Source organism: Tenrec ecaudatus, chromosome 10 (genome assembly GCF_050624435.1).
Source record: "Tenrec ecaudatus isolate mTenEca1 chromosome 10, mTenEca1.hap1, whole genome shotgun sequence".
Lineage (NCBI taxonomy): Eukaryota > Metazoa > Chordata > Mammalia > Afrosoricida > Tenrecidae > Tenrec > Tenrec ecaudatus.
The window spans coordinates 134,354,842-134,373,707 of record NC_134539.1 but is presented as its reverse complement, the minus strand read 5'-3'; the positions used below and the strand labels follow the sequence as shown (position 1 = coordinate 134,373,707).

The 18,866-nt window shown below is 55.9% G+C and overlaps 1 protein-coding gene across 5 annotated transcripts in view; it reads right to left on the bottom strand.

Moving 5' to 3' along the window:
• ARHGAP23 (Rho GTPase activating protein 23) overlaps nt 1–18,866 on the bottom strand; it is an 89,379-nt gene that overhangs the window by 16,804 nt on the left and 53,709 nt on the right. For 4 of the 5 annotated variants that reach the window (XM_075561722.1, XM_075561720.1, XM_075561721.1 and 1 more), the window contains exons 12-17: nt 17,182–17,499; nt 16,168–16,229; nt 15,805–15,935; nt 15,153–15,274; nt 14,725–14,880; nt 3,524–3,602 (exon numbers count right to left, since the gene is read on the bottom strand). In XM_075561722.1, coding sequence (XP_075417837.1) covers nt 3,524–3,602; nt 14,725–14,880; nt 15,153–15,274; nt 15,805–15,935; nt 16,168–16,229; nt 17,182–17,499 — 868 coding nt within the window. The remainder of the gene's footprint in view (nt 1–3,523; nt 3,603–14,724; nt 14,881–15,152; nt 15,275–15,804; nt 15,936–16,167; nt 16,230–17,181; nt 17,500–18,866) is intronic. The other variant, XM_075561725.1, reaches the window with a different exon arrangement.

Sequence of the window (18,866 nt, the reverse complement as noted above, 5' to 3'; positions counted from 1 at the left end):
GGTTCAAGTCGAGTTGGCGGGAGGAGGACATGCCTGTCTCAGAGAAGGCGATTGCATTAAGCTGGTGGATAAACTCAGAGGTCAAAATCCACTTCACAACCCTGATGGAGAACCCCAGGGCGAAGAGGCCTGGGACTGTGCTCCTAATGTTGACCTCCTTTCTCTCCAGCCCTTGGTGACCCAGACCTTGCGCCATAGACTACGGGGACTTCAGACTCTATCCATTTGCACGGCACAGGATCCTTCTTAGGCGACGCCAGAAGGACTCCATGTGGAAAGCCCATGGAGTGAGCTAGGTTTTGCCTGGCGCTCACCGGCAGCAGATTCCAGGAACTGACATACTTACTCCCGTGGACTAAGGCTGAAGCGCCCTCGTGTGAGATGGTTGCAGACTTGGCCATCTTTGGACCTTGGTTCAGATGCCGCGCTTTGAGGGTGCCCAGTGAAGGGTGGCCTCGGACCCTCTATGGTGCTTTCTTGTAGCCACGGTGCCGGCTTTGCTAATGGGTGTTATCAAAATCTTTGTCCCGTTATTTGTGTAAACAGTGTCCGGTCACTTACAGAGTGTAGTCTGTACAAGTCAACAATTCACATATTGAAGCTTATGACTGGCCCATACGCATATGATTTCCTTTTCTCAGCAGTGTTTTAAAGTCTGTGTCATTGGCTAAACTAACGACACTATCAATGGATTTGGCTGCTAACCACAAAGGTCAGCAGTTTGAAATCACCAGTCAGCTCCTCTGGAGGAAAATGAGGCTTTCTACTCCTGTACAGAGGTACCGTCTCAGAAACACAGGGCAGTTCTACCCTGTCCTACAGGGTCGCTACGAGTCAGCATTGACTCAATGGCCCCAGGGGGGTGATCGATAAGTTCTCTATCATAACATGGCAATGATGTCACTAAGTCGAACCAGAGACACATATAAACCATTGTTAGAAGAACGGATTTGGGGCTTAATTCTAACCCAAATCTAAGAGCAATTAGGCCATGGCCGTGCTTGGTGCTCGCCCACATGAAGAGATCTCTGAAGAGACGAGTCCTACAGCAAAGGCGGTGAAGAAAGCAGATGGCGTCTAACGATCAGAGGGAACAGCATCTGGGATCTTAAAGGCTTTTGTAAAACAAGCAGCCATCTAAGTGAGACGTCAACTAAGTCCACAGAGAAGAAGCACACCAGCCTGTGTGATCCAAGGATTGTACCTGATATCCAAATCCGAGGGAGGGAACGGCATCAGAGCTTAAATTGTGAACACCTGGTTTGCAGAAGGCTCTGGATGGCACATGTCATAAGCCACAGGTGAGTCCCTGCTGAGGGATGTGCATGGCCTTGCCATCAGACAGAGTGCCGTTAGGTTAAAATGTATGAGCATTTTTTTGTTCTCCCTTTTGACCCATCTTAGAGTTGTTTCAGTTTGAAAAAAAAGGGAAGGGGAAATCCACATGGATTGAGCCTCTGGTGAGTCCCCTCTGACCACAGAGCAGCGAGGAGACCAGCCGTGCTAGGTGCAGAGTGCACGGGAAAGCCAGTCACTGCGGGGGCGGTGAGGTTACAGAGTAGCTAGCGCCTCATCACTTATCTCCCTTCCGATCCATTTTACTTTGTTCTAGCTTTTAATATTTTCTGCTTTCTTTTCAATGGAGGTTTGTCTCTGTTTGAATTTGGTATTATTGTTTTAAAAATGTTTTTCTGTCTATGAAATCCTGGAGAGGTCCATCTATAGAGACAGTCACTGGATTAATGGCTTCTTGGGGGTGTGGCGGGGGAAGGTGGGGGAAATGGGGACAAATAATGAGTACAAGAATGAAGGAAATATTCTGAAATTGATTGGGATGATGGCTGTATAACTCTTCTTGAACTGACTGAACTGCTGAATCGTATGATATGTGAACTATATGCCAATAAGACTGTTTAATAAATAATAAAGTTTTGCTCTATCACCAACCCACATTTTTGTGTAAATAGTCTCTAGTTACTTATGAGTTTAATCTGTATAAGTCAGCAGTTCATGTAGTACAGTCTGAAGCTGGCCTCTACTTAAACAATTTCAGTTTCCCAAGATTGTTTTTTTTAGCTTCTTTTTAAAAATCAAAACAAAACAGTGTTTTAAATTCTATACCGTTGGCTGCATTATGACACTATCAATAAAATTGCCTTATGCCCCAGGGAGATGATTTATAACGTTCACAAAATGATAACCAGAGACAGATGAATGGATCTGGGGCTCACACTTAGTTCTGGCCCCAATCTAAGAACAGTTGGTTCTTAGGACAGAAGTACGTGATCCAAGGATTGTAAATAATAAAACTTGACCGGGGGGAGGGCACAGTGCTAGAGCTTAAGTTGTGAACTCTCGGCCACTCGGCGTGCAGCAGACTCGGGCTGCCAGTGGAAGCCTGGGTCTGTTCCAGGGTCTCCGCGTGGATCAAGGCTGGAGAATGGGATCTCCATTCTCCTGACAGAGAGCACGGTCGCCTGGGCTACGGCAGACGGATTTCGGTTCAAATTGGATCTCCCTTTTCACCCATTTTAAAGTTGTTTCACTTTTTAATTATTATGCTTTCTCTTTGATCTAGTCACTGTTGACTTTGTTTTTGATTTTGTATGATTTTTTGTTGTTTTCCAGGACAAGGTAGATGGATCGAGCCAGTCAGTGGAGGTTGGGGAGCCGTGGGGAGGGAGCTAAGCACAATGCCTGAGAAGAAGATATTCTGAAGCTGATTGTGATAGTGGCTGTACAAAGCTCACTGTGATCGAATGATTAAATTATATGATATGTGGAGTACACGCCAATGGAATTACTATTTTTTAATGAAAATTTAAATATACCAAAAACATCAATAGTTTTAACAACACTGTTTCTTTTTTTAAAAATGTTCTGAATTTTTATACTGAAAAGTTAAAAGGCAGATGGCAGACCAGGAGCAAACCTTTACCCGAACGAACAAAGGGTACATGCCCATACTGTGCAAAAAAGCTCATCTCCAGCAACTCAGCCAAGAAAACAGAAGCGCTGGGTAAACAGTGTGCACGGGCAATTGCAGAGGACAAAGGACAGGATAATATGCTCGTAAAAATATATGCTCTCTTCCTAGTAAGGAGGGAAATGCGAATGAAAACAGTAAATGAGTTGCCACTTCCCCCGCCAGATTAGCAAAACGTGTGCGCGACTCGAGTCCAGGGAGCGCCTGGCCAAGCCGCTCACAAAACATCCGTGGCTCTGATGGAACCTGGCTGGAAACCGTCCGGGGGCAGTTCAACTGCCTTGTGGGGTTCCTGTGGGTGCGCTTGCATCGCTCCCCGACAGTGACATCACGGGGAGCAGCTCATGTTGGGCATTTTATAAGAAAACTCAAACCCGTTGCCATGGGGTCCGTGAACTGCCCACTGTGCCCTTGCAGGGCGCTTCTTTTACATTAAAAACAAACACAGAACAAGAAGCCACCAAACCAAAGTGGTTGGTGCCGCGCAGAGAGGTGCCTCTCCCCCCCCATCCCGGCCGCCCGCCCCCTCCTCCTCACCGTCCGTGAACAGAGGCTCCGGCAGCTTTCGGAAGAAGGACTTGAGCAGGCTGCTGATGACGTTCAGGTCCTGCCAGCGCTGGGAAGGGAACACAGGTGTCAGGCCCCAGTGCCCATGTCTCTGCACTGGAACAACCCCCAGTCCCAGCCCGCCCTGAGAGTCACGTGCTCCCAGCTCCATCCACGCCAGAGAGGGCAGGCGGCCCTGGACCCTCTACCCGGTAGCCCCGGGCCTCCCTGCTCTGGGCAGCCCAGTGCATTCCAGCGCCTTCTCATCCCTGGAAAGTGCCACGGGGGACAGACGCGAGCCAACGCCGCTCTGTGGGAGCCAGCCCACTCAGCTCATCCCTTCGTGGGACCTACGTGTGCCGGGCTTGGTTCCTGCCTCCCACTGCTCCCACTCCATCAAGACCTCTCATGACCCCAAGTCTAAGTAGGCGGCCTGTCTTGCACGCACGGCTCCTGCCCACCCACCCCAGGCCCTTGGCACCTGCTGCTCCTCAGTTAGCATTTTCTCTTCTCCCTGTGTTCCACACGGCTGCCTCCTCATTCTGCCTAACCTGCCTCTTCAGAGAGGTCTTGCCCATTGTCCTAACGGAAGCGGCCCCCATCCCACTGCCCCACCGCCCTCGAAAAGAGCCCTGACTTCATTTTTTCCACGGCACTTAGACAATAGGTCATCAGTTTTTTTGCACGTGTTTCCTTGTTCATGTCTTGCTCCCTGAGGGACAGTAAACTCCAAAAGGGGCAGAGATTGTGTCTGCCTCGTTTCCCACTTCCTAACTAGCACAGTTAGCTTGGCACTTCCCCCACTCCAAGCCCCAAGAAGAGCTGCCCCTGGGAGGGCTCTCTGAGGACGGAGGGACTCTGCCCTTCCAACTGCTGGCCTTGAGGTTAGCTGCCCAACACATGCCCACTACTACCCCCCCGGGGGGCTCCTGGCCCTGAACTTGGAGGGTTTAAATCAGAAGCTGTCGACTGGAATACAAGCATGAATGAAGGGTCAGGGAGCAAAACACAATCGACAGGGACGAGAATGCCTTTTCAATAAATGGTGCTGGGAAAATGGGTTCTCTACCTGCAAAAGAATGAAACAGGGCTGATGCCTCACCCCACGACCAGACCATGAGCTCAAGATGGACCAAAGACCTAAGCATAAACCCTGAAGTCCGAAGGCTCATCAATGAAAACAGGCACAAATTTAAGGGCCCCGATACAAGGCATAAATACACTATCAAACATCATGAAAAACCACTCGCGCTGCATTAGACAAAATAGAGGGTTGGGATCTTCTAAAAGCACATTTGTATTCATCAGAAGACTTCATCAAAAAGTAAGAAGGGGACCCACAGAGTGGGAAAAATATTTGGCAATAATATCTCAGATCAAGGGCTCATTTCAAAAACTGATAGAGAAACTACAACACTAATAAAAAATACAAGTGGCCCAATCAAACACTGGGCATAAGACACGGACAGACGATTCACTAAAGACGCTCTCCCAGCAGCCAACAACCATATGCAGAAGTGCACTGCTCATTAGCCACCAGGGACAGACACACAGTGCAAACAACACGGACACGCCACCTCATGCCAACCAACCGTCTTGGCAAAATGAAAAAGAACAGAACTGAGTCAGCGCTGGAGAGGGACGTGCCCAGAGCGTGAGCAGCTCGCCCACTGCTGGCGGGGCTGCAGCGCTGCACGTCCCTGGACGCACGCACGCAGACACAGCACCCCAGCTCTCTCCCAGGGAGGAGTCGCAGACAGACCAAGGCCCGCCCATGTCGATGGTCCCCAAAAGACAGACACCCCGGGTCTGTGCGGGAATGGAGAGCAGGTGCTTCAAACACAGCGACGCGTCTGTCGAGCTCCTGGTGACGCGGACAGCACTGGAGAACACTGGAGACAGCGACTCGGTGACCCGCTGTTTCCCGATGAGGCCAGGGCGGGGGGCAGGTGAGGAGCGAAGGGACAGAGCGGTTAGAAGGGAGACAGCGGAGGGACGGTGTAAGACAGGAAGCTAACAGTGATTTATAACTCACCAAGGGCCCCGAGGGCGGGAGTGGGGAGAGGAGCAGATACCAAGGGCTCAAGTAGAAACCGTTTTGGAAATGATGATGGCAGCCGATGTACACGTGTTTGATACGGTCGATGCAGGGGATGTTATAAGAGCTGTCAGAGCCCCCGATAAAAGGAGTTAAAGAGAAGAAGGAAAGGCTAGAAGGGAGGGAGGGTGGGAAAGGGGGTAGGAGGACCCACGGTGGGGGTGTTGTTGGGACACCTGCTGTCCTGACCAGGTGGGACCACGGAGGGGTGTCCCTGCCACGGCCCGAAGGGGAGTAAGAATAGCGAACCTGAATAACGAGTCGTTGTTGTTTGTAAAGGGAAAGTTCATGGTCTTAAAGTCCGCCAGACTCCTTACCCATCGACTGAAACCCACCGGAGCGCTTGTCCGAGGGGGAGAAGCTAGATGGAAAGTGACTGAATCCTGTCTGTCGCACAAGCGAGTCCCAAACACAAGCAGACAAAGCCCAGGGTCACAGAGGGCACCGGAAAAGATGAAGTGAGGTCAAACGTCACCCCGCTTGTGGGCATAAGAGCCCAGTGTGCACGATGGCACAGGGTCACAGAGGGCACCGGAGCACCCGAGCAGTTTGGAAAAGGTCAAGTTAGGTTAACCCTCCATGCCATTGATGGGCATCAGCTCCCGATAAAGCAAGAGTCCTCTTGTAAACTGTGGAAACCATGAGCACATTAAAGTGAGACATTGAGAAATAAATCAATGGAATGGAAACTCATAAGACCCTGTTCATTGCTACGGGAAACTGTTCCCACTCGCAGAGATGAAGCAACCCCAGTGCCCTTCAGTGGACAACGAACAAACCAAAGACGGCACAGAGACCCACAGGGAGAAGAAGGCATCTGTGGAGCACTGCACAGCTCGGTGGAGGGCGGTCACTGAGGACACGTGTCCGTCCCAGAGGCAGTGCTGTTTGAGATCGCTGTCCTATGAAATCGAGAGCGCGTCCGCAGGCAGAAAACAACATCCGGCGACGGTTCCCACCAGGGCCGTGGGAAGGACGTAAGCCACTAGCTAGAGAAAGAGGAAGCTTTCCGTTCGCGCAGAGACTCGCCGTCTCAAAACCCCACAGGGCAGCCCGGATGGAGCACACCAGCCCGGGTGATCATGAGGTGCCGACGGGAAGAGATCTCAGAAGGTCAAAAACAAGCAGCCCCATCGACGGGAAGGGGTGTGGCTGTAGTGGAGACCCCAAACCCACCGGCAAGATGCCTGGACCATCCCTCTCAGGAGGGTCGCGTGGAGGGATGAGGAATCCAGGCTGCGGTGTTCCACTGAGGAATCACCTAACTACCCTCCAATTCTTTAATAGTTCCTCCTCTTCCCGTTACGGTTTTCATTTGTCTTGCCTCGTTAATCATGTTAGATTTGTGTATGTTCATTTGTGTATCTACGGTCATTTCGGTACATGAAAGCCAAGATAGATAACCCTTTGGACACAGTAACATAAGCAATGGTTCCCTGGGGGTGCGGGGAGAGAGGGGGGGAGGGGGGAATGGGGAGCTGACAGCACTGATCACTGTATAACCACTCCACGGGGCTGAGCAACAGAACTGTATGTGAAGGGATACACTGGATAGTGTAAGATATGGCCAACCTCCCCAGCCCCCCCAAAAAAACCTATTATAGGGAAATAATCATGATAATAATCATGGTTTCTGGGGGGCGGGGGTAAAGGGGAGTTGCTACCAAGGAGTTCAAGAAGAAAGAAAAGTTTGAAACGGGTTGTGGGAGCAATTGTACAACCCTGCTTGATGTGATTGAGCCATGGAGTGCTGTGCTCTCTAATAAAGCGATTGCAATTTTCTGAAAAAGGAACCCCTCTGTCCACAGGGTGGCTCGGTCAGAAGGGACTCGACGGCGCTAAGTCTGGGTTTGGGAGGGTCGGTGTTGTTAGGGAGCATCGCGCGTCCAACAGACCCAATGCTGTCTCGGCCAGCCTCACACCCCACCCGCACGTTGGAGGGCCTTCCGCTCCTGCACTGCCCCTACTTTACGGAGTACCACGTCCGTCCCCCCTGCCAGGGACCAGTCTCTCCTGACAACATGGCCAAAGCACCAGAGACAAGCTCTCGCCACCCCTATTTCTAAGGAGGATTCTGGTTGTACTGCTTCCTAGATAAATGTGTTTGTTCTTCTCCCGGTCCACGGTCCTGTCAATATTCTTCACCAGCACCGCAATTCAGACACATCCATTCTTCGTTCTCCCTTATTCAATTTCCAGCTTTCACATCCGTACGAGGCAACTGAAAAGACCAGGGCTGGGCTCAGGCGCAGCCTAGTCCTCAAAGCCACATCCCTGCTTTTCAACACTCTGAAGCGGTCTCGTGCAGCAGATTTGTCGAAGACAAGGAGGCGTTTCATCTCCTGACCACTGCTTCCATGGCCACTGCGTGTGGATCCAAGCAAGACAACATCTTGACTCGACAGCTTCCATCTTTTCTCTGTTGATCATATTGCCGACTGGTCCACCTGTGGGGATTCGGGTCTTCCCTGCGTTGAGTGGTCATCCACACTGAAGGCTGCGATCCTTGATCTTCATCAGCAGGTGCTCCCAGTCCTCCTCACGTTCAGTAAGCAAGGTCGTGTCATCTGAGTCTCACAGGTTGTTAATCAGCCTTCCTCCCATCCCGATGCCACGTTCTTCAGAGAGTCCACAGCTTCTCTGATGATCTGCTCAACGTGCAGATGGAATAAGCATTCAGAAGGTAAAACGCTGGCACACACCTTTCTGATCGGACGCCGTGCAGTCTTCTCTCGTTCTGTTTGCAGCCACCTCCTGATCCATGTGCAGGATCCACAGGAACACCCAGGGATGCTCTGGGAGCCTCACAGCTTGCTATGGTCCACACAGTCAAAGGTCTTAGCACAGTCAATCAAACACAAGGAAACATCTTCCCGGTCACCATGTGACCTCTGCAATGGTGTCCCTTCTTCCACGGCCTCCTCTGAAGCCGGCCTGGACCGCTGGCAGCTCTCTCGCCTGCACGACGGCTGCCGCCACTGTGGGAGATCTTCAGCCAAGTCTTACTTGCATCTGACATGGATGCGATTGTCACTCTTCTTTGGGACGGGGACACATTGGCCTCTCCCCCGTCAGCTGGCCGAGCAGCTGTCGTCCAAGGTGCCGGCGCAGATGAGCGAGCGCTTCCAGGGCTTCGTCTTCATCAGCTTGCTGAGACGTTTCCCGTGGTACTCCACCAAGTCCTGGAACCTTGCTTTGGGCGAGCGCTTTCAGTGCAGCTTGAACGTCTTCCTGCAGCCCCACTGGCTCTTGCTCTCCGGCTGCCTCCTGAAATGGTTGGAGGCACGTCATTCTCTTCGTTGCAGTGACTCTGTGTTCCCCCAGCTTCTGTGGCTGCTTCCTGCATCGGTCAGTAGTTTCCCCTTAGAGTCTTGCAGGACGGCAACTCAAGACTTTAGTTTTTGTCTTTAGTTCTTTCGGAGCAAGGTGTGCGCAGAGTGCTCGTCCTTCTTGGTTTTCCAGCTCTAGGGTTTGAGAAGGGAGCCAGGCACTCACTCGGCTGATGGGAAAAGCAGTGTACAAGGAGGAGAGGACAGCACATGGCGGCCAAGGCAAAGGCAGACACTGGGAGGGCACCAGTTAAAGGCAACCAAGGCCAATGCTATCGCCCACCCAGACCTGCACCCAGAGCCCTAATCTACAAGTGACCCGCAAACACTCCAGCTGAGCGGGGTGTGCAGGAGAGCGGGACAGCACCCACAAACAGAGGCAGGCTTGCCAGACGTGATGTCCATGCACATATTTAAATTTGCTGTGAGTACAGCCATGTCCGTAACACATCACACAGGGCAAAGTGGTGGGAACTCCTGAGCCACCGCCAGCACTTGGAGGGAAGCACTCTGTGGGCGGAGGGTGGGGGGGCTTCTTCACTCAGGGCCATCATCAAGGACAGAGGTTCTCCACCTGTGGGTCGTGACCCCTTTCACAGGGGTCACCCGATTCATCACAGTAGCAAAATGACAGTGATGAAGTAGCAACGAAAATCATGTTCTGGTTGGGGGGGTCACCAACACATGAGGCACTGTGAGGAAGGCTGAGAACCGCTGGGCTGGGGGCACATCCGAGCCAGCTGCTAGAACGCAGTCCACCAAGACGGTGCTCTGCACCTGACTTTGGCGAGCAGCAAACGGAGACTTAAGAGCTTGTGAGCAACCATCTCAGAAGCAACTACTGGTCTCTCCTGCCTGGAGCAGAGAAAATGGAGGAAAACAAAGACCCGGGAAACAAGGAGTCCAAAGGACTCACGGACCACAGGCACCCAGGGCAGGAGACCTCCGCAGCACCCAGCCACCACTGCCGCCTGCTCCCACTGGGGACACACAGAAGGCCTAGATAGAGTGCGAGGAAAATGTGGAGCCAACCTCGTTTGCTGAACGTGAGGGGGACCTGAAGCTCTTGCTGAAGAAGAGCAGTGGTCGGTCGCAGCCTTCGGGGTGGATTACAAGTCAGTGTAAACAACACCCACTCATCACCCAGACCGAGAGGCCCTCGCTGCCATCAAGGGACTGCTGGCTCGCAGCGATCCCCGGGGGGGGGGGGGGGGGGCGGGGGTGTTCTGAGACCGCAACTGTTCTGGGAGCAGAAAGCCCAGTCTTTCCCTGCAGATCACAGTCCAACGCATAGCCATGACGCCACCAGGGCGCCTGGACCAAGAGGTAACATCATGACAAACAGAGCAACACCAAGCTAGTGGAGAGGAAGCACTAAGAGGTGGAAGAGGGAGAAAGTGATGGCCGGGCAGGAGGAGGCAAAAGGAAACAGAGGCAAGCTCTAGGAAGCAAAGGCATAGACAGGGAGATTAACAGAAGTGTACACTTATATAAATACATTAATCCACAACAATAGTGGTATTGGCCTATGTACATATATTTATAAGGCAATACACTGAGGCTGCAGCAGGGCCTTGGGCCTCGGCTCATACCTTCCCTCAATATAAGAACACTTTGTTCTAACAAATTGGCATCCTGTGATGCTCACCCCACCGTGCCCCCCCACCCCATGATCGCTGAAGACAAAATGGGTGCATAAGCAGATGTGCTGAAGGCAGAGGATGGTGCCTGGCTATTCAAAGATATAGTGTCTGGGGTCTTAAAGGCTTGAAGGCAAACAAGCGGACAGCCAACAGTGAAGCAACAAGCCCACATGGAAGAAGCACACTAGCCTGTGTGATCATGAGGTGTCATCGAGACCCCGCAGCAGGCATCAGAAGACTCACAACAAACAGTAAACAAATAAAAATGCATTGGTGAGAATGGAGGGGGGTGGAGTGGAGACCCAAAGCCCATCTGTGGACAATGAGGTCGCAGGGAGGGGGTGAGTCCATCAGAGTGCAGTACAGCACTAATGGGTCATGCAATGAACCCCTGTTTCCTGGAGGCCCCCAGCCCCCACTACCATGACCCCAGTGCTGCTTCCCAATCTGGACCAGACGGGAGCATGTACACAGGTACAGGCAAGAGATAAAACTCCCCACACATGGAACCCAGGAACAGGACTGGGAATAGAGATACCAAAAGGGGAGGGCGAAGGTGGGGGAGAAGTAGGGAGGGTGGGGGGCACTGATCGCAATCAATAGCACATAACCACACACCCCCAATCAGGGGGGAGAACAGAACAACAGAAACCAGAGGGGGAGGGAGATGGCGGTCAGAGTGAGACTTGAAAATAATTAACAATCTACAATCTATCAGGGAACCACGAGGGTTGGGTGGGGGGTCGGGAGGGGGGAAAAGGAGGAGCTGATCCCAAGGGCTCAGTGGAAAGTAAATGTCTAGAAAAGAACGATGGAATCTATGTACGAATAGGTCGGATATAACCGATGTACGGATGGTAACAAGGGTTGTAAGAGGCCCCAATAAAATGATTATTAAAAAATAAAATAAAGGTGCTTGAAAAAATGTTTTTTAAAAACAGAGAAAAGATTGAAGTTGTCAAGGATTTTGTCTTGCTTGGATCCACAATCTGCTCAGGGAAGCGGCAGTCAGGAGAGCAAACGAGCACTAGGAGCTCTTTAAAGCACTGAAGAGCCAAGATGTTACTGTGCGGACACCCAGGGTGTTGTCAGTTGCCTCGTGTGCATGTGACAGCTGGACGCTGATGAAGGGATTGCGGAGAAGATCGATGCGTCTGAAGAACATGGAAAGCGTCACGGGCTGCCACGGGGAAGAATGGCCAGTGTGCTCCTGCCTCGTGCTCTGGGCGTGTTGCGAGGAGAGACCGGTCCCCGGGAAGCGCGTCGTGCGTGGTAAAGTGGAGGGGCAGCCACAAAAGGGGAAGCCCTTCCAGAGGCAGATTGACGCAGTGGCTGCGTCGATGGATTCGAACAGAAGAGCAGAACGAGTCCTGTTGGGCACAGGGTCGCTCGCCACAAGTTGGACGAGGGACTCGATGGCGCCGAACAACAAACCACAACACAGCCCTTAGGAACCCTTCAAGTCTGGAGCTGGATGCACCCCGTGACTCAGCTTCCAGCCGCCCCATAAGCACTTTAACAGCAGGGAGGGGCGCACTGGAGAAGAATCAGCCCCTGGAGGTCAAGAGGGCAGCGTGGCCATGGCCCGGCGGCGGCAGGACGGGGAGGAATGGAGGGCGGTGGGAAACAGAACACAGGGAGGCAGTGGGAAGAGTGACGTTACATTATGGGAATTGCAGACACGGTCACAAAACAAACGTGTATGCATTGTTGAGTGGGAACCGGATCTTGCACGCTGTCACCCTCCATGGGCGCCAGAGGGCGCCATCCCGCCACGTTGCAGCCAGGCAGCACCGGCAACCTCGGTGGGGATTCCAGCCGGGCATGAATGCAGCCTTATGCCCACAACAAAGGGCACCACTGGGCCACATGCACACTCTGTGCAGGGGCTCCACAACAGAGGTCCGGGCAGTTCCACAAACAACCGTGCACGCCCCACGGGCTCCATCCTGCCCTTCCCACATCAGTGCAATTAGCGACCGAGACTAAACACGGCACCCAGTGCACCGGGCACGCCCCAATGCGTCCTTGGCTTAGACCAGCTGCCTCTCCAGCTAGGGCCCCCCACCCCACCCCGGGAGCTAAAGCCAAGCTCATGCCCTCTGACCTCCTTTCACCACTTCCTGGTGTGGCTCCTTCTAGTCCCGGAGCTGGCAGATCTCAGGTCTGGCTCCATCTCTGTGCACCTGTCGGCCCCTCACCTCCAGCCTTACCTGAGGGCCCATTCCTTCCGTTCCCCCAGAGCCTGGTCCTGCTCTCCTGCTGCCCACCCTCCCCCAGCCATCTCGCCACCGACCAGAAACACACCCCTTCCTTTCAAAGCTGCCATGTCTGGCCTGCAAGGATCAGGCCCCACCAGTCCCCAGCTCCAGCATCAGGCCTGCCCCTGCCTCTCTTTCCAATCTGTCCTGCGTCTCCCGCCGTTCCTCCTCTTGGCACCACAGAGCCTTCCTGGCCCGCACACTTGCAGGATTTTAGTCACCTCGCACTGCGCACTCCCTTCCTTCCTTTGCCGCTGAGGCTTTGGTTGAAACATGACTCTCAAGCCTCATCCTGATTTATGGCCCCTTGGGGAACCGTGGAAGGCTCCCTACTGCCCACTGGATCAAGTTCACAGCTTCAACACGGCCACCTCCCAGCCCAAGAGATGGGTCCACTCTGGACCCCACTCTCAATCCCTTCTGGAACTTTGGGAAACACCCTCATCATCGTCCCTGCCTGGGCCCCCTCCCTTGCCTCTGTCCCCTCCTCGCCATCCTTCTAAGAGGGAAAGCCTGTAGTCTGCCACCTGCTCCGGGCCTGTGCGCCCTCCCGCCCAGTCACCTCACAACGAGGTCTTTGATGGGACGCTCTGGGCCTCACTCCTGTCTGCGGTTCCGTGCTTCCTGGCTGCATCTCATCTCCCCTGGGGCAGGAAAGTGTGTCACAAGAGGAGCCCAGCATGTGATTCGTGGACTTCACTTCCCGGGTGCACGGGTTCCCAAAAACTTTTATGGAAACCCAACCTGGCAGGCAGATCAAAGGGGGGCTGCTCTGGCCTCCCCACCCGCTCTGCAGAACTCGGGAACTTCAGAGGGTACAGTTGGAGAATCAGTGGCCCAGATTCCTTCCTGGGCTGCTCTCGACTCACCAGACACCCTGTGTGCCCCAAACTGCTGGCCGCCCCAGAAAGCCCCACGCACTTGCTCTTGAAGCCCAGAGTCCCAGGACCGCGGGTCCTTCGAGTTAAGGATGGGCTTTTCATTTTCAGAAGAAAAAGGAGGGGTGGGAAGGGGAGAAATGGGTGGTGACGTAGCTGAACAGCAGCAGAGACCCCGACGCCCCCAAAGCCGAAGTTGTCAACTCAACCTTAAGCTCAGAGGCATCGAGTCCATGGGGACGGGCTCGGGCTGCCCTATAGGACAGTCTAGAACTGCTCCCATGGGTTTCCAAGGCTGGACCCCTTCCTGTGGGTAGACAGCCTCATCTTTGTTCTGAGGAGCGGCAGGTGGTTTTGAACTGCCGACCTTTCATTGGGCAGCCCAATGTGTAACCAGGGCTCTTGTGGTTGAGTTCCAGGCCTTTTACAGGGAACTCCAGGTGGCCCCGGGCCCTGCAGTAGCCCAGGCTGGCGTCGCTGCCAGGGACGCCAGGACCTGACTTTCACCGGCTTCCAGCGAAACCTCCTTGTTCTGGTGGAACCCCTGCCTCGCACAAACTGTTCGGGCAAGTTCAGCTGCGGGAACCGCCCCGGGGCCCCGCAGAAGTCCTGGTGGACTGCTTCCGACAGTCACAGCCGAGAACCCCCACGGAGTGCGTGGGCGGGCGCCAGGAGCTGGGACCAATTCGGCAGCAACTGGCTTCGGTTGGCTGGTCATTCTACAGACCCAGTCGGAAGACCACCCCTCAACCCGGAGCTCTCCACCAGCCCCTGTCCTCCAGGCTCTGCCTCAGGGACCAGGATGCGCTCATCCACCAGCCATCAGCCTTGGGTCCCGTCTCGCCCAGCCTGAGGCCTGGGTCCAGTGCGGGCACTTTGCAGAACCCAGTGACCACGACGCATCGGCGGACCACACACTGCTCCTCATCATGCCCCACCTTGTCCAGCCTCCCGCAGACCCTCAGCAGAAGCCGGGCGCCCACCTCATCCTGCAGGTTTATGTCGCCGGGCCCTCGGTTGAGCTGCTCCTGCAGGCTGGACACCACGGCGTTGTTGCCAGGCACTCGGTAAATGCCCGTGGACTCCAGCCCCCGCGTCTCCACGATGCGACAGCACGCAGCCACGATCAGGGGGACACGCTGGGGACACAGGCAGTGAGGGTGTTAGGGAGGTGGAGGGGGGGTGTCAAAGCGGGCCAGAGGAGGATGGAAGGCCTCTGCGGGGGCAATGCCAAGCCCAGAGCTGCTGCCAAGGCAGGAGTGGAAGGAGCCGAGGAGGGGCAGGGACTTTACACTGTGACCCTGCCCTGGGAGACCTGGTCTCTGGGCTGCTGGTTCCCCGGCCCTTGGAGCCTGGCGCCTTGGGTCCCCCACCCCCACCCACTACTTGCTCAGGAGCCTGGGGGACCCACCTGGTTTTCCACGGCTGGCTGACACTCCTCCAGTCGCACCCCAAACGCCCTTGGGGTTGCCTTCTTGTTCTTTTTGATGATGTTAATGCCCCAGGGGGTCCTGGGGCTGGCTGCACTGTCATCTGAGGGGAGCAGAGGGAGCCAGGGTGAGCTGGGGGTGGGGGTACAGACAGGGGGCAGCAACCCCACGTGATCATGCACTTCCAGTGCCACATTCGCACACGTGAAATGAGCACATGCGGTGGCTGGCAGGAAATCCCATCCCAAGACAGAAGATTCGAGTGGCCTAAGACGGGGAGTGGCCACTCTAAGACAGGGAGGGGCAGCTGTAAGCCCCACCCCACCAAAGGAACACCTTCCTATTCCAAAAGCCCAAGGGGGAGAGAGGGAACAGGCTGCTGCCTCCAGAGAAGGTAAGCCTCCTGTCCCTGCAGATAGGCGAGCAGAGGCTGGGGAGCCCCCACACCCCCACAGAACAGACCAGCATACAACGCTACCACACGACCACAGCAGACACTCTGGCACACCCCACACTCCCGCACAAGCAGACATTCAGACACAGCTGGACACACACAGACGCAGACGCAGACACACACTCAAAACCCTCCCTTCCCGCCCTTGGTCCACCCACAGGTGGGCAGCCCCCTCCTACCCTTGCTCCCGGCCGGCAGGTCCTGAACCCTGAGGACACGGCCCGCACTCTGCTTCAGTAGCTCCGACGTGAGCCCCCCCAGGCCGCGAGAGCCTTTGGGAGAGGAATCGGCCTTGGGCCCAGAGCTATGGCTGCGTGGGAAACAGGAGAAGAGGGGTCTTCATCTGTGATGGCCCAGCGTGGACCCCCCCTTATCTGGGCAACAGCCACTTGAGCCCCCTGAGGCCCTCCCCTCCCCACAGCAGAGGGACCCAAATGTGGGCTTGTCCTCTGCCTGGAGCCTCCCCCACCCCCAGGGACACTGCTCCATGAGGAGCCCGGCAGCGCTCCCCAAAATGGCACCGGCCGGGGGCTGGGCCTCACCTCACTTTTCGGTAATCATTAAGCTTCTTGCTGATCAGAGCTTGGTTGGCACAGCCGGGCTCCTGGGGCAGAGAGGAGAGAGCTCATCAGTGACAGTGTCCAGCCCGCCCAGGCTCAGCCCCTTTCCTCCATCGGCCAGGTGGAGACAGCAGGGACATGGCCTCTAGAGAGGCCTGGCCCCCTCACCAGCTGTGTGGCCATGGGTTTTCCACTTAACCTCTCTGAGCCTCAGTCTCTTCGGTGGCAATATGGGTGGTCATGTGGAGCCCTCGGGGTTGGGTGGCAGTTAGGTACCTATCTCTCATCCGGGTCATGGCAGGCACAGGGGAGGCACCCAAGGAGGGACAGAGTTAAGATAGTAAAGGTGACTTGTGACCTTGACAATGCCCTTGGGGGGCAGCCCAGCCAGGGCCCCCCACAGCAGGGACCCGGGTCCCAGGGTCTGTGTGCCAAAGCAGGTGACACTGGGGCAGCCCCCAGAGCCTCTACCACCCTCCCCCACAGAGACTAACTCCCCCACTTTCCCCGTCCAGGCGCAGGGCCTGCTAATTTCCTTCAGGCCGTGCAGAGGCACCCCGGTGAGGCACGAGGCCCAGGGGTTGGGGTGAAGGTAGACGTCCTCCAGCCCGGCCCCTCCAAGCCCACACCCCAGAGGGTAGCTATGGCTACTCAGGGGTGGGGCGTCTTATTGCTGAATTGTCCCTCGATCCCTGCCAATGCCCTAGGCTCCAACTCTGGCTTCCTCCCTCGGCAGACAGTCAGCGGCCCGTCAGAAGGACAGACCGCAGACAGCTCTTCCTCTCCCTGGCCGCCGGGCAGCACCGGCAATAACGACTGCCTTTTACGAGGCTCGCCTAACCCACCACCGAGGACTCTGACTGTGGGGGCACCTGATCTGCCCGCAGGGGGCCCGGGGAGGACTGAAGCTCAGAGAGCCTGGGTGGGGCCCCACAGCCGGTGAGGCCCTGTGCCGCCCCCCACCCTGGCCCTGGCGGGCTGGGCACGGGCCCTCACCTCGCCCTCGGCCCTGCTGTTCTCTCGGATCGCTCTGATCCAGCCCAGCATGTCATCCCGGTCCTCAGCCTGAAAGAGATATTCACAGAAGTCAGCGGTGGTCAGCCGGAACACGTGCCTCCTCTTGGTCTCGCTGTAGGAGATGTCCACGAGGCAGGAGCCGATGCAGACGGGCGCCGCCTCGTCCTCACCTGCGCCGGCCGCCGCAGCCCCCGCCGCCGCCGGCCCGGGCTCCCGCCGCTCCTTGCTCAGCGAGAGCGAGCGCGCCCGCAGCGCGGCGTACACCCGCTTCCACTGGCGCAGGCCGCCGCCCGCTTTCTGCAGGGAGACACACAGGTGGGGGAGACACGGGGGCGGGGTGAGGCGGGGCGCGGGCCGCGCTGGTCGCCGGCGGAGGGGACCCGCGCAGCCCCCTCCCGCCCGCAGGCCCCGACGCACTGCCACTTTGGGCCTCTGCGCCCCGGTTTGGCAATTCTCGCAGTATTTCGGCCTTTTCCAGAACGCGGTAAACTCCAGCAGAGGGGAGACATAACTTTATTTTTGGCGGGGGTGGGGGGATCACTCCCCAAAATCGGGTTGACTCGCTTTATTACAGTGATCTGGGTGCTCCCGATGTCCGAGGTCTGCCTGTCCCTGGCCCAGAGGCTGACAGTGCCCAGTGGGTGAACAACGGTCCGGCCAGAAGAGCCCCAGAGCTCCAGCCTACCAGGCCCCTGGCTCTAGATCCATCCGGTCCACCACCTGCTGGGGACCCCAATGTCTATCCCAGCTGCCATCTTCCCAAGCCACAGCCCTGCTCCTTCCTGGCATCTCACATGGACGGCCCACGGCCCCTGACAGGGCACTGGGCTTCCCCCGCCCAACCTGTTCTCCGCGCCTATCCTCAGCAACTCCAGCTTGCTGCCCAGAAAGTCCACCCAGTTGCCCAGAAAACTGGGCGTTGCCCTGACCCCTTCCTCCTCCTCACCCTGACAGCCGAGCCACCAGGAAGCCACACCTGTTCTCCCTCCTAAAGAGCACCTGTCACCTTCTTCACTGGTCCCACCCGCCTCGGCGCCAGCAACCTCTCGGGCCGACAGCTGCAGAGAACTTCGCAGTCCCTGAGCCCAGCTCCTGCACCTGGTCTCCGTGGGGCAGCCGCTGGAGGGAGCCCGTTGAAACAGAGGATTCCCATCACCTTGGGATCAGTTCCAAGGCCTTCTGGGATCCCGCCCCGCCCCTGTCTGAGCCCATGCTCTCTGCCTCTCTTTCCACTCCGTCCAGTGCCCTGCTTCCTGGAGGCCCTGGCACGGCCACTCCTTTGCTTGGAAACCTCTTCTCTTGTGGCTGCCGCCTGGCCACTCTGCATCCGCATCCACACGCCACCCACATCACCTCTGAAGTGGGGCTCTCTGTGAGGACTTCCTCCTCCACCCCAACTTCAACTGGATAGCAGCCCCTGTTGCCTTTCCCTGGAGTGGACTGCCAGCTCAGCTTATCCCCTGGGTTGGTTCTCCGCATGAACTGTATGAGCCTGGGCGTCAGGCAGCTTCTCTCTCTCCCTATGATGTCCCAGAGCCTAGAGCCGCCCCGTACAGGAATGGTGCTCATCCGTAAAGATGGCGTGAGTTCATTAATGGCCCTCGGAGCTCCGAGGGCAGGGGCTGCAGCCTGCCCGTCAGACCCAGGGCTCCTTTCCCCAGGCT